The following is a 15395-nucleotide window of genomic DNA, read 5'->3' on the forward strand; positions in this document are numbered from 1 at the left end:
TATGGGTTGTTTAGTATTGAATTTGTTAAAAGTATTATTATTTACTCTATAAATATCCATTCTTTGTTGTGTATATTAAAAGAAAATATGATTGCAAAAGTAATAAAAAAATGAGAACCCAATTTAATATTTATTATTGGTTTATCTGATAGTGGTGTTCGGCGTCATCACGATCTTAATGAATTTTGGGTCGTGACAGAAACATCCCCTAAAATGTGTGATAACGGAGAAAAAAAGAAGATAACAAACCATACTTGCGTTAAGGTAAAATGCCTTACCTTTATTATCTGAGGATGCTCACACGATTTTAGCAACCATATATTTCTCTTTTTGACCAAGTTAACACAATTAAGCAGTCATTAATATAGTAAAATAGAAAAATTGGCGTTGTCCCACACGTCTGAATGCGTAGAGCATCCACGGAAACTGTATATTTGGTGGCAATTTCTGTATAACTAAGAATTCAAAGGCAGGGGCCGGGATGGAGCTATCATGTAAATTCAATTATTATTCTATAATAATTAGATGTCACTAGCACGCGTTAACATTTTTGAAAAAATAGAATTTCACATCTGAAATATTCTGTCCAGTTTTACGTGGACTCAGATGATTGTGTCTTTTTGAAGTAGAATCCTCTGAAACTGAAACATTTTCTTTTGGCTATTCGTGCCTATAATAATAATAGAAAATAATTGTTCCCCTCCAAATGGAAAGTACACCTCATTCTGTCCATATTCTTGTTACGTTGATTTGTCGAGTCAGTGGCATAGCCATCGGTGACGGATCCAAAATTTTATGCAAGCGAGTTCAATTTTAAAAATACATAACTTTAATCGTAAAATAATAGTTGTCAAGTGGGTTCAAATAAAATATTTATACAAAATTTATGCAGTTTTAATCCTAATTTATACATATATACAGTATTATATTTTGATAAAGCGGGTTCAGTTGAACCCGCTTGCCACCACGTGCGTCCGCCACTGATAGCCACCCTATGTCAAGGGTAATCGAGTGTATATCCTTGGTCGAAAAATTATATTGCGTGTATAAATTAAATACTATTTTAAATAATTATATATTATATTTTAAATACCCTTAACACAATTGAATGAGGTAATCTAACAGTTTAAGGTATTTAAAGTGATGTGTTATTCATGGGTTCAAAGTTCTACCCATTTTATTTATCAAAACTAAATAAAAATTACCATGTGTATTCTATTTGATTCTTTTTCACTCTAAAATAAATTCTAATAAAATAACTCTTAAAACTTAAAAATTATGTAGAAATAAACAACTAATTCTAAAATTAATTTTTAATTAAAAATTATTTCTTAAATAAATTTTATAATTTAAAAGTCAAGCTCTACAACAATATTTTCAACAAAAACTCCCTACAAACTACAAATTCTCTTGACTCTCTTTCCAGTGATATGCTTACTTTTATTAGTAAAATTTCTAATATTTTTTTTTAATTTTAATTTTGATTTATAATTATAGCTCTATTAACGGTTTTAATTGTTTAGCTAAATGTATCGTAGTTTTATCTAAAAATCTTGATACACCATTAATCGACAAAAAATATTATTGACTTATTTAAGGTTTGAATACCCTTGATGGAATATCACGCTATTGTGTTAGAGTTAAGAACTTTTAGTAATATAATACAAGAAGTAACTTTTGTGGTGTCCAGTGCCCTATCATTACGATGTTAACTATGTAAAAAGAAGCAACTATTTATTTTGAGAGGAAGAGGGAGTGCAATATTCATGAGAATGCATATATAAGTATTTTTTCTGTTTTTACTCATTGTACGTAGTAGCGAAATTAAGATTTTCATTAAGGAGAGTCAAAATTTTAAAAAATAAATACATGAAGAAGTAAAGAGAATCAATCCATAGTATATGTATTTTTTAAAAATAATTTTTACCTATCTAAACAACGTATGTTTTCGGCGAAGGGATGTTAGTTGACACCCCATGAAGCTATGTAGCTCCGTCACTGATCGTCCAATACTAGAGCATTACCTAATTCAGATTCACGCTCCATAAAACATATTTAAGAGGAAAGTGTTCTCTACTATGAAATAACTCTTGATTAAGGATAGAATGGATGTATTGATCTATTCCACATCGTGACTGCATATGTAAGTTTATTTAAAAAACTTTACTTTATATGAAGTTTACAATAACATTTGGCATTTTATACAAACGTAAGCAAGGGTTTGCTGGTGAGTGGTGACACTGGCCAATCAACGTCATCTCTCTCTCTCTGCCCACTTTTTCAAAGGCAACAGCACGGAACCATGCTTGAAAATTCTTCCCTCCCTTCTCTTTTCACTTCTCTTTTCTCGATTCAAATGCGCATTTCTATTAGATAAATTTTATCTTAAGACTACTAATTATGAAATAAACATATTTCAATTATAATTATTCGTATATTAAAATATAAAATTATATATAAATGAAATACAAACCTTTTTAGTAACAACAAAAAGTCATTTGAGAAAAGACCCTTGCTCTATCAACATAATTGTCTTGTTCTTGGGTAGTACATACCTTGTATTTAAAATAAACAAAGTCAAATTACTAATATAAACATCCAAAAATAGATTGTATAAATTTAAATAGTTCAAATTAAAACTTACGATGAAACCTAGAGGTAAAATTAAGGAACACAATTGAAGCTTATCTTGATGAAAACAAACCTATTTGGTTGCAAGGGTATTAGAGAAAACAAAGAACTTTTTTCTAATAAAAAGAAGATGTTTACTCTTGCCCAAACAATTAGCTCTCGTAAAAGAAGTATGCTCTAGCAACCATTCTTTCGGTTCATTATATGAACTTATTTTTTTTACAAACCAAATATCAATGAAAAATGTATCTATATTTTTCTCGATAAGCAAATTAAAGAATTAAAATAAAAAGAGATAACCCATCAACACAACAAAAAAATGCCTAAAGTAAAAGTACCGAATTATTCATGTACTTAAAAAAAAAATATTTAACCAGTGATGCCTTTTGACCATACTTCCCACCATCGATTTCATAAGCCTTTTTTCATGCATCTTCTTATTATAAACTTATGTGTATATTTATTCATACGTATGTTGCAACCATCAGATACACACAAAAACCTTAAGTTTAAATAAATTAATAGCATCTAACATGGTTTAAGATTAATTCCGGATAGCCTCTCTAATTAATTGCTTATTCTTGAGGAAAAATGAGTTTGTTAAAATTCAAGAAACATTACTTTATGAGTTTGTATACGGTTAAAACCGATCCTCGATCATGAAGATCGATCGAGGATGGCATCTCAGTCAAGGGGTATTTTCATGGAGAACCCAAATGAATTTCGAGATGGGGGCGTCGAGCTCGGGGCGTCTGAATCGACCGAGGTAACATCGACCGATACAGGTCCCGAATATCGATGCCCGAAAGTGATCACCAAGCTCGAAACCAAGGCCGAGGTTCCGATCCGACACCGAGCTCGAGTCGGTATCGAGCTCACAGACAAAAAGCTGTTACAACCGCACCAAAGGAGAGAATCTTGGCGGGAATTAAGGAGGAGACACACCATCATGGGTCCTCCACTAGTAATATTATTCTATTATGTTGCTATAGATAAAGTAGTGATCCTTGGCTATAAAAGGCAAGATAGATTGTAATAGAAGACATCTTCCCTGGGATTAAGAATTCATTGTGTTTATCTTTCTAAAGCTCACTAAGTATCTTTATTCATCATTTTCTATCTTGCATCATAAATATGTGTATTGTTATCTTCAGATCAAAGGAATATACTTACCATTAGAACCATACATAAATTCAATATTATCCGATTTTTCGGGTAAATAGTTTGGCGCCCACCGTGGGGCTAAGGATAACAAGTGATTATTTGATACAAATATACAGTACACTCCAGCTTACAACTTCATACCAGCAATGGCTCTGCCAATCGACCTCGAAGCCGGCCTTCAGGATGAAACCAACAACTTGGTACCCATGGCCGAAAGGCTACCCAACAACGGCAATGAGGCTCGAATCGAGGAACCCAAAATTCGAGCCGAAGTACCAGTAGATATCAATTCATGAATAGCTCTAGAAGCAAATCAGCGTTCCGAGCAGGAAAGAAGCGTTCAGGGTGGCGCTCGACCCATAGCCCGAGACACCCACAGCACGGGGGAAATCGGGGTCAGCTTGCGTATGATTTTCGAAATGCTACAAGCCCAACAAGTAGCGATAGCTCAGTTACAGAGCTAAACTCATATGCAAAGTAATCCAAACTCCAATCCACTTCTTCGAGAAGTAACCCCCAGAACGGAGCCCGACACAGTGAAATCGAACGAGCGAGAATCAGGAACTACTCCTGAAATTGTTAAACTGCTCGAGGAACTCACAAAACGAGTCGAAACCAACGATAAAAAATTTGAAATATTTGATGCTAGGATCGATCAGATCCCGGGGGCTCCGCCCATGATGAAAGGACTGGATTCGAAGAAATTCATACAAAAGCCTTTTCCATCGAGCGCGGCCCCGAAACCGATCCCAAAAAAGTTCCGTATGCCCGTAATTCCCAAATATAACGGTACGACCGATCCTAACGAACATCTCACCTCCTATACATGTGCCATCAAAGGCAACGATTTGGAAGACGATGAGATCGAGTCCGTATTATTGAAAAAGTTCGGAGAGACCCTCGCAAAAGGAGCAATGATCTGGTATCACAACTTGCCACCAAATTCTATCGATTCTTTTGCCATGTTAGCAGATTCGTTCGTAAAAGCACATGCTGGTGCCATAAAGGTCGCAACGAGGAAATCAGATCTATTCAAAGTAAAACAAAGGGGTGACGAAATACTGAGGGAATTCGTATCCCGGTTTCAAATGGAACGTATGGATTTGCCACTAGTCACAGACGACTGGGCCGTACAAGCTTTCACCCAAAGGTTGAACGGACTGAGTTCGACAGCATCACGTCGGCTGAAACAAAGCTTGATCGAATACCCTGCAATAACTTGGGCGGATATACACAATCGGTATCAATCGAAAATCAGGGTCGAAGATGATCAATTGGGATTTCCGTATGAACCCACGCATCAGAACCGCGCAACCACTAAAATTCTGAAGGAAATCAACAGAGAACAAAGGTCAAACAGAGACCGATACCAGCCCTACGTCACAGATCGGGTGAACCACGGTTCGGCACATGAGACAGTTAGGAATAACCGCAGGTATGATCGGGGGCAAAATTCTCGGGGACTTATGAGCAAGAGAGGCTTTGATAAATATGCCGATCCTATAGAAGTTCCTCAATTATCAGAATATAACTTCAACATCGATGCATCCGCCATCGTATCGGCTATCGGACGCATCAAAGATACCAGATGGCCTCGACCCATGCAGACCAATCCGGACCAAAGGAATCCCAATCAAATATGCGAGTATCATGGCACCCATGGTCACAAAACGGAAGAATGCAGACAACTAAGAGAGGAAGTAGCCCGCTTGTTCAACAAAGGGCACCTTAGGGAATTTTTGAGTGGTAGGGCGAAGAACCATTTTAAAAACAAGGACTTTGGCAAGCAAAATGAAGAAGAAGAACCACAGCACATCATTCACATGATCATCGGCGGCGTCGATACCCCTCATGGACCTATGCTCAAACACACTAAAATGTCAATTGTGAGGGAAAAGCGATCTCGAATTCAAGATTACACTCCCTCGGGGACTTTATCGTTCAATGATGAAGATGCAGAGGGAATCATCCAACCCCATAACGATGCACTAGTAATATCTGTACTCATGAATAAAATTAAAATTAAGCGTGTGTTAATTGATTCAGGTAGCTCAGCCAATATCATCAGATCGAAGGTCGTAAAATAACTCGGCCTACAAAACCGGGTCGTATCCGCAACTTTGGTTTTAAACGGATTCAATATGGCATGCGAAACCACCAAAGGCGACATAACCCTACCGATAAACGTCGCCGGAACAATTCAGGAAACAAAGTTTCACGTGATCGAAGGCGATATGAGATATAACGCACTTTTTGGAAGGCCGTGGATCCACAACATGAGAGCTGTACCTTCGACCCTACACCAGGTCCTCAAATTTCCAACACCGACAAGTGTCAAAATAGTCTACGGAGAACAACCAGCCGCAAAGGAAATGTTCTCCATCGAGGAAGCAAAACCAACATCTTCGTCTTCGCCGGTGAATGGATCGGGTTCAAAAGGAGGCACAGTCGAAGACTGGAACGCCAAATAGCAACCAAAGACATCGGTCTCGACCCAGCCAGATAAGCAGAGCATCGAAGAAGATAATGATCAGTGGATCCCTCGATCCTTCGTGACCCCCGATGACTCCGATGCCACCAAATCAACTATTGAGGAATTGGAGCAAATCATTTTGATCGAACACTGGCCCGAACGAAAGGTATACCTAGGAAGGGGTTTGAGCCCCGAACTCAGGAAGAAAATCATTCAATTTCTTATCGATAATATCGATTGCTTTGCTTGGTCCCGTTTAGATATAACAGGAATCCCGCCGGACATAACGACACATTGACTAAGTGTGTCCCCTAGATTCAGACCGGTGAAGCAAAAAAGAAGACCCCAATCGGAGGTGAAGCACGCATTCATAAAAGATGAGGTAACTAAACTGCTCAAAATAGGATCCATTAGAGAGGTAAAATACCCCGAATGGTTGTCCAATGTGGTCGTAGTGCCTAAAAAGGGAAACAAACTTAGAATGTGTATAGAGTACAAGGACTTGAACAAAGCATGCCCCAAAGATTCTTATCCACTGCCCAACATCGATCACTTGATCGATGCCACGGTCGGCCACGAGATCCTTACTTTTCTCGATGCCTATTCCGGGTATAATCAAATCCAGATGAACCCGGAAGACCAGGAAAAGACTTCGTTTGTGACCAGATATGGAACATATTGTTATAACGTAATGCCCTTCGGGCTAAAAAATACGGGAGCTACTTATCAACGCCTAGTAAATAGAATGTTCGAAGAACAAATAGGTAAATCAATGGAAGTCTATATTGATGACATGCTAGTCAAGTCCCTGCGCGCAAAGGACCATTTGACCCATTTGTAGGAAATATTCGATATTCTGAGGAAATACAACATGAGGCTCAACCTCGAAAAATGTGCTTTCGGAGTCGGCTCGGGTAAGTTCCTCAGCTTCATGGTGTCAAATCGGAGAATCGAGATTAACCCAGACAAAATCAAGGCCATTGAAGACATCACCATCGTGAACAGCGTGAAAGCTGTACAAAGGTTAACAGGAAGAATAGCAGCCTTAGGCCAATTCATTTCGAGATCATCAGATCGGAGCCACAAATTTTTCTCTCTACTCAAAAAGAAGAACGACTTCGCTTGGACACCGGAATGCCAACTAGCATTACAAGAACTGAAACAATATCTATCGAACCCACCACTGCTGCACACTCCAAAAATCGACGAAAAACTTTACATGTACTTGGCAGTATCAGAAGTCGCCATAAGCAGTGTCCTGGTTCGAGAAGAGGAAGGTACGCAATTTCCTATTTACTACGTAAGTCGGACCTTAGGGGAAGCGGAAACTAGATATCCGCACTTGGAAAAATTGGCGCTTGCGCTGATTAGCGCCTCTAGGAAGTTATGACCGTACTTTCAATGCCACCCCATAAGCGTATTAACCACCTGCCCACTTCGTAATATTTTACATAGGCCTGAACTATCGGGCCGATTGGCCAAATGGTCCATCGAACTCAGCGGGTATGATATCAAATATCGACCTCGAACGACCATTAAGTCTCAAATTTTAGCAGACTTCGTGGCCGATTTCACGCCGACCCTCATACCCGAAGTCGAAAAAGAACTACTGTTAAAATCAAATTTATCGACGAGGGCATGGATCCTCTTTATGGACGGAGCTTCGAACGTAAAGGGGTCCGGGCTAGGCATAGTTTTAAAATCTCCCACGGGTAACATTATTAGGCAAGCTATTAAAACTATCAGGTTAACTAACAACGAGGCCAAGTATGAAGCCATAATTGCAGGTCTCGAGCTAGCTAGAAATTTGGGAGCGGAGGTCGTTGAGGCCAGTTGCGACTCTTTGCTGGTGGTGAGTCAAGTAAACAAAACCTTCGAAGTCCGAGAAGGCAGAATGCAAAGGTATTTGGACAAACTACTTATCACTTTGAACCATTTCAAACAATGGAGTCTACGACATGTTCCACGAGAACAGAATAACGAGGCCGATGCGCTTGCTAATTTGGGATCATCAGTCAAGGTGAATGATTTGAACTCAGAAACTATCGTTCAACTTTCAAGATCTGTAATCGACGAAGGGCACACTGAAATAAATTCTACTAGCTTAACCTGGGATTGGAGAAACAAGTATATTGAATACTTAAAAACGGAAAGCTCCCTTCAGACCACAAAGAGTCCAGGACCCTTCAAACTAAAGCTGCTCGATTTACTTTGACTGCGGACGGAACATCGAAGAACATTCGATGGACCGATGGCGGTATGCATAGGTCCGGGAGATACCAATTACATCCTCCGGAAAGTACACGAGGGCACTTGTGGAAATCACTCCGGTGCCGACATGTTAGTTCGAAAAGTGATCAGAGCAGGGTATTATTGGATCGATATGGGCAAAGACGCAAAAGAATTTGTTCGTAAATGTGATAAATGTCAAAGGTTTGCTCCAATGATCCATCAACCCGGAGAACAACTTCACTCGGTCCTATCCCCATGGCCATTCATGAAATGGGGAATGGACATCGTCGGCCCCCTACCATCGACCCCAGGTAAAGCCAGATTTATTTTGTTTATGACTGATTATTTTTCTAAATGGGTTGAAGCACAGGCGTTCGAGAAAGTAAGAGAAAAAAAGGTTATCGACTTTTTGTGGGATCATATCATATGCCGGTTCGGGATACCATCCGAAATAGTATGTGATAATGGGAAGCAATTCATTGGCAACAAAATCACAAAATTCTTCGAAGACCACAAAATAAGAAGGATACTAGCAACCCCGTACCACCCCAGCGGAAATGGACAAGCCGAATCAACAAACAAAACTATTCTTCAAAACCTGAAGAAGATATTGAACGACGCTAAGGGAAAATAGAGAGAAATCCTGCCCGAAGTCCTTTGGGCATACCGAACAACATCGAAATCCAGTACAGGGGCGACCCCATTCTCCTTAATATATGGCTCCGAGGCATTGATACTAGTCGAAGTCGGAGAGCCTAGTCCCAGATTTCGATTCATGACGAAAGAATCAAATAACGAGGCTATGAACACTAGCCTTAAATTATCGGACGAAGGACGAGAAGCTGCCCTCATCCAGTTGGCCGCACAAAAGCAACGAATCGAAAGGTATTACAATCGAAGAACTAAACTTCGCCACTTCAAGCCAGGGGACTTGGTGTTAAGGAAAGTCACCATCAATACTCGAAATCCAAACGAAGGAAAACTAGGACCAAATTGGGAAGGACCGTACCAGGTGCTCGAGAACTTTGGGAAAGGATCGTACTAGCTCGGCATCATAAACGACAAACAGCTATCAAGCAGTTAGAATGTATCACATCTAAAATGGTACTACTGCTAAGGTCCGACCTTTCCCATATTTATTCAACTGTCCTGTACAGAAGTTCGAACAAAGAACAGAAGTATTCTTTTACTCAAAAGCATGTGTTGCACTCTTTTTTCCTTAGACCGGTTTTTTCCCAAATGGGTTTTTGCGGCAAGGTTTTTAATGAGGCAACCATCGATCGTGCTGCGCTTTTAAAACAGTATCCGAGGCTTTCGACCCTTAGCCCGAACGACCTCGAATACCGGGGGGCACCAGGCCCTCAAATACATCGAGTTCAGATGCAACAAAGTCTTCTCACAACAATAGAGGAAAAATTGTAAGAGCCAAAATGGTCAAAATGAACCATGCTCATATAGATTGCCCCAAAACATATGTACAATGACTTGAGATTTATTATGCAACCAGCCTACGGGGATATCGAGTTATCTCGAGTTCGAAATAAACACTCGAATTTTAAACCTACGGGCTACTTCTATATCGAGTTCGAAATACTCAGTCGACCGTTGAGCCTACGGGCTACTTCAACATCGATTTTGAAATAATCACTCGAATATTAAGCCTACGGGCTTCCATATTATCTGGAGTTCGAAATAATCACTCGAATATTAAGCCTACGGGCTACCACATTATCTCGAGTTTGAAATAAACACTCGAATATTAAGCCCACGAGCTACTTCTATATCGAGTTCGAAATAAACACTCAAATGTTAAAGCCTACGGGCTGACGAGTTCGAACAAGGACCCAATCGAGTTTGAAACATTGAAAAAGCTACGTTTACTCAGAGTTTACGTTAACCACCACATTATCATCAACTCAACAAGCAAAACGTCACTCCAAATCTGATCGATCAAAATCGACCTTGTTATATATATACAAAATTGCCTACGTAATTAATTTACAGATATGGAGAATTACACTCTAAGCTTCTGGGTCGGGGTCTTCCCCACCCTCGGACCCTCTTTTGCTACCATCATCGTTATCATCGTCATCATCATCAGAAGCCAAGGCTTCAGCTTCCGCTTCAAGCTCTTTTGCCTTTCTTACCTCTTCGGTAAGGTCAAAACCTCGAGCATGTATCTCCTCGAGGGTCTCCCTCCGAGATCTACACTTAACAAGTTCGGCAACCCAATGAGCTCGAGCATCATCAATCTTAGCCGCTTCCCGGGCCTCCACTTTAGCGGCCTCAGCATCAGCTCGATATACAATAATAGACTTATCCGCCAAAACTTTCGACGACTCAACCTCCGCCTTAGCCTCAGCAAGTCGTATCTCAAGCTCATCGATTTTCTTAGCCTGAACCGACACCTTTTGCTTGACGTTTCGAAGCTGAACGTCGGCTGATAATAACTTTGTTAAGATGGTTTCTTTCTCCGCTGCCAGGCGGTCAATAGTCTCCTTCCACTGGTTGCATTCGGCCCGGATTTGATCGACCTCCTCTCGAAGTAGCCTGATCTTCTCCATCTTTTGCTGCAACTGAGACAACGAAGGGTTAACTTCCACAGTCGAGTCGAATCCATACTTTAACAGAACGAGGCTCAACTGCTGATCGAGCTCGACCCTTTCTTCACGAACCTTAGCCAAATCCGCTTGAAGATCCTTTATAGCCTCCTCCTTTTTGCTATAAAGAAACCGAAGGTCATCTCTTTCACCTAGGACCTTCCGGAGTTCGGCCTCACACTGGCTAAGATCAACTCGAAACCTACCGATGGCCTGCATAGTTAGAAACACTCATCAACACCAATAAAACAAAGAAGGATCACCGATATCAGAACCGTCAAGTATGGAAAAGAATAAAGAAGCCAAGTATGGAAGAATCATTACCCAAGTAATAAAACGCTGAGCTTCCTCTAACAAAAGAGAAGCATCACCGATATCGGAACTGTCACCAACACCAGTAAAACAATCCTTAAAAGGATCCGCTGCACCTGAGCCAGCACCAATATCAGGAGTCTTCAGCTCTCGAGCCTCCTTCAACGCCTCCTCAGAAAAAGACGGAAGAGAAGGTGAATGACCCATTTCCATTGCCCCGAGCAAATCACTCGGAGTACTCCGATCGAGACTTAGGTCTTCGGAACCAACCCCGATGGGCACGGCCGCCATCGGCCCAGCAGCTCTAGCAACCTCGACTGCCTCCGTAGGTCGGACTACCAAAGCCGAGGAGCTATCTTCTTCTTCTTCTTCCTCCCTCAGTCGTTGGACCGAGTCGATCGAAAGGGCAATGATTTTTCTCCTCACCTTTCGAGTTTTGGACTTAGGGTCCTCAAGCCGAGAGGAAGCCCTTCGTTTCTTTTCTTTTCCCTGTTCCAGGACCGGGGACTTGTTTCCTTCATCACCGCTCGAAGGCCTCAAAACGGCATCCCTAGTTACACCTATATACAAAGAAAAAATTGATAACGAAATGAACGCAGAATATACCTCGAGGGAAACAGGAACCAAACCTCACCATGATTCTTGACCTCCCATCTACCTTTAGCCAAATCGCGCCAAGCGCGCTCGGCATAGGATGAAGTCGAGGCTAACTTTCGAACCCAATCCTCGAGATCAGGCACAGCTTGTGGCATCCAAGGTGCAGCTGGACATCAGAAAATAATATTAACAAAAATGGAAAAAGACACGAAAAGCAAACATGAATCACTTACGGTCGAAATTCCATTTTTCAGGAAACGGCATCTTTTCCTCCCGGATAAGATCACGAGTCCTCACTCGAATATATCGACCCATCCAACCTCGATCCTTATCTTCATCGATGCTCGACATCAAAGCCTTTGCTCGACGATGTAGCTAATTAGTCCATAATAAATCTGAGGCCGATACAGTCGTATAAGGTGGTTCAGAGAAAAATCCAACCCTCCGGCTTTGATAGAGAAGAAACGCAATAAGATGACTATACGCCATAAGGAAGGATGAATTTGGCCGAGGGTGACCTGATATCTCCTGCAGAAACCAAAAATCACGGGATTGACAGCTCCCAACATAAAGGGATAGGTGTAAACACTTAAAAATCCCTCCACGTAGGTAGTGACGCTCTCATCGGAGGATGGGATTTGTAACACAACCTCAGAAACCCAGCCGCAGTCTTTTCTGACGGCCTCGAGGTGAACCTCCGCTATAGAGCACATATACATCGATACGTGCTCACACCGACCCGGAACGGATGAAGGGTTCTCCACCCTAAAATCAGTTTTTAAAATACACGGGCCGGGAATATAATCTTGAACGAACGGCTCCGTCGGCGCCTTATCGTCACACGGCCGTGAGGAGGAAGCTTTCTCCTTGTGAGGTACGATTTTTGAAGTTTTCGCCATCAATATGAGAAGAAAAAGTTGCAAAGGAAGGTGAAAGAGGGGACAGCACCAAAACTCTAGTATAAGCGGCACTAAAGCAACGAAGTAGAGAAAATAATCAAAGGGAATTTGGGAAAAGAGGAAGCACAAAAGTGGAAAACATTATATGGAAAAACTATTTATAAGGCATGGCGATTCGTTTCTAGCGGTGGCCGACCACCGACTGACACACATTAAATGCCTCGATAAAACCAAATCGATGGGGTAGCTATCACGCACGTCATAGTCAAAGTCGATAGAAACGTCATCATTGATTCGGTCGAACCTTAGGGAAATCACATCGTTTCTTGTCATCTCCTTTCCAAGAAATGAGGGAGCTATCTGTATACGGTTAAAACCGATCCTCGATCATGAAGATCGATCGAGGATGGCATCTCAGTCAAGGGGTATCTTCATGGAGAACCCGAACGAATTCCGAGATTGGGGCGTCGAGCTCGGGGCGTCCGAATCGATCGAGGTAACATCGACCGATACAGGTCCCGAACATCGATGCCCGAAAGTGATCACCAAGCTCGAAACCAAGGTCGAGGTTCCGATCCGACACCAAGCTCGAGTCGGTATCGAGCTCACAGACAAAAAGCTATTACAACCACACCAAATGAGAGAATCTTGGCGGGAATTAAGGAGGAGACACACCATCATGGGTCCTCCACTAGTAATATTATTCCATTATGTTGCTATAGATAAAGTAGTGATCCTTAGCTATAAAAGGCAAGATAGATTGTAATAGAAGACATCTTCCCTAGGATTAAGAATTCATTGTGTTTATCTTTCTAAAGCTCACTAAGTATCTTTGTTCATCATTTTCTATCTTGCATCATAAATATGTGTATTGTTATCTTCAGATCAAAGGAACCTACTTACCCTTAGAACCATACATAAATTCAACGTTATCCAATTTTTCGGGTAAATAGAGTTTAACCCGTCCATATAGTTTGTTAGAATCCAAAAAATATTACAAAATGAGTTTATTATAGTACTGATCTCCGCACTAAACGTCAAATAAAAAAAATAAAGTTTTTTTGTCATTATGTCAACAAAAACAAAATATCAACGGCGAAATTTGAACCAATATGAACACAAAAAGGAAAAATGAAAAAAAACACATCGAAGAGTCTTGTGTTAAGTTGATCCCTTCATGACTTGCCTCAATACTGCTAACATTCTCATTGCAATGCGTCTCTTTATGTTGTGCTTCATCTGCATCCAAAAAACCAACCAAAATAGTCAACTTTCACTATTTGTATAATAAGCAGAGTAGATAGAAAAGAGAGAAATCAAGAAAACCTTGAAGTATCAAAACGAGCTTTGTGTTTCATTTTGTACTCATCTGCATAAATAAATAAATAAAACTAACCAGAGTAGTCAATTTTTACTATTCTCAAATCATAAAATTATGTTGAAAAAAAAATCATAAAATTATTCTAAAGTAGAATTATTAGTGGTATCAAGTTGCTTAGTCACATTATGAAAGTGTGGGAAATGGTGATAGAAGTGAGGATTAGAAAGATAGTGTCTATTTTCAAGAACCAGTTCGGCTTCATACCTGGACGTTCGACTACGGAAGTCATCTAACTTGTTAGAAGGTTGGTGGAACAGTATAGGGATAGGAAGAAAGATTTGCATATGATATTTATTGACCTAGAGAAAGCGTATGACAAGGTCCCTCGGGAGGTCCTTTAGAGATGCTTGGAGGCTAGAGGTGTTCCTGTAGTGTATATTAGAGTGATTAAGGAAATGGATCTAAGACTAGGGTGAGTACAGTGGGAGAAGACTCAGAACATTTTCCAGTTAGGATGGGGTTACACCAAAGATCTGCGCTTAACCCGTTCTTATTTACTTTGGTGATGGATAAACTAATGCGTCATATTCAAGGGGAGGTGCCATAGTGTATGTTATTCGCTGACGACATAGTGCTGATTGATGAAACGCGAGGCGGTGTCAATGAAAAGTTGGAGGTTTGGCGACCGACCTTAGAATCTAATGGTTTCAAGTTGAGCAGGATGAAGACGGAGTACCTGGAGTGCAAGTTCAGCGTAGTGTCAAGGGGAGCAGATATAAACGTGAGGCTTGATTCACAAGTCATCCCCAAAAGAGGAAGTTTCAAGTATCTCGGGTCAGTTATCCAAGGGGACGAAGAAATTGATGAGGATGTCACACACCGTATAGGGGCGGGGTGGATGAAATAGAGGCTAGCATCCGGCGTTCTATATGACAAGAATGTGCCACCAAAACTTAAGGGTCAGTTCTACAAGGCGGCGATTAGACCGACTATGTTGTATGGGGCAGAATGCTAGCTAATCCAGAACTCTCATATCCATAAAATGAACGCAGCCGAAATGAGAATGTTGCGATGGATGTGTGGGCACACTAGGTTGGACAAGATTAGGAATGAGGTTATTCGGTAGAAAGTGAGTGTGGCCCCTATGGAAGATAAGATGCGTGAAG

The 15395-nt window shown here is 40.7% G+C and overlaps 1 protein-coding gene across 1 annotated transcript; it reads right to left on the minus strand.

Moving 5' to 3' along the window:
• Positions 1–8317: 8317 nt before the first annotated feature.
• LOC138897178 (uncharacterized) lies at positions 8318–12273 on the minus strand. Its single transcript, XM_070183137.1, has 4 exons — positions 12243–12273; positions 11425–11972; positions 10729–11313; positions 8318–8377 (listed from the first exon to the last, which is right to left on the minus strand). The coding sequence occupies exons 1-4, from the start codon at positions 12271–12273 to the stop codon at positions 8318–8320; spliced, it is 1224 nt and encodes a 407-aa protein (XP_070039238.1).
• Positions 12274–15395: the final 3122 nt, after the last annotated feature.

Source organism: Nicotiana tomentosiformis, chromosome 8 (genome assembly GCF_000390325.3).
Source record: "Nicotiana tomentosiformis chromosome 8, ASM39032v3, whole genome shotgun sequence".
In the NCBI taxonomy this organism is placed as follows: Eukaryota; Viridiplantae; Streptophyta; class Magnoliopsida; order Solanales; family Solanaceae; genus Nicotiana; species Nicotiana tomentosiformis.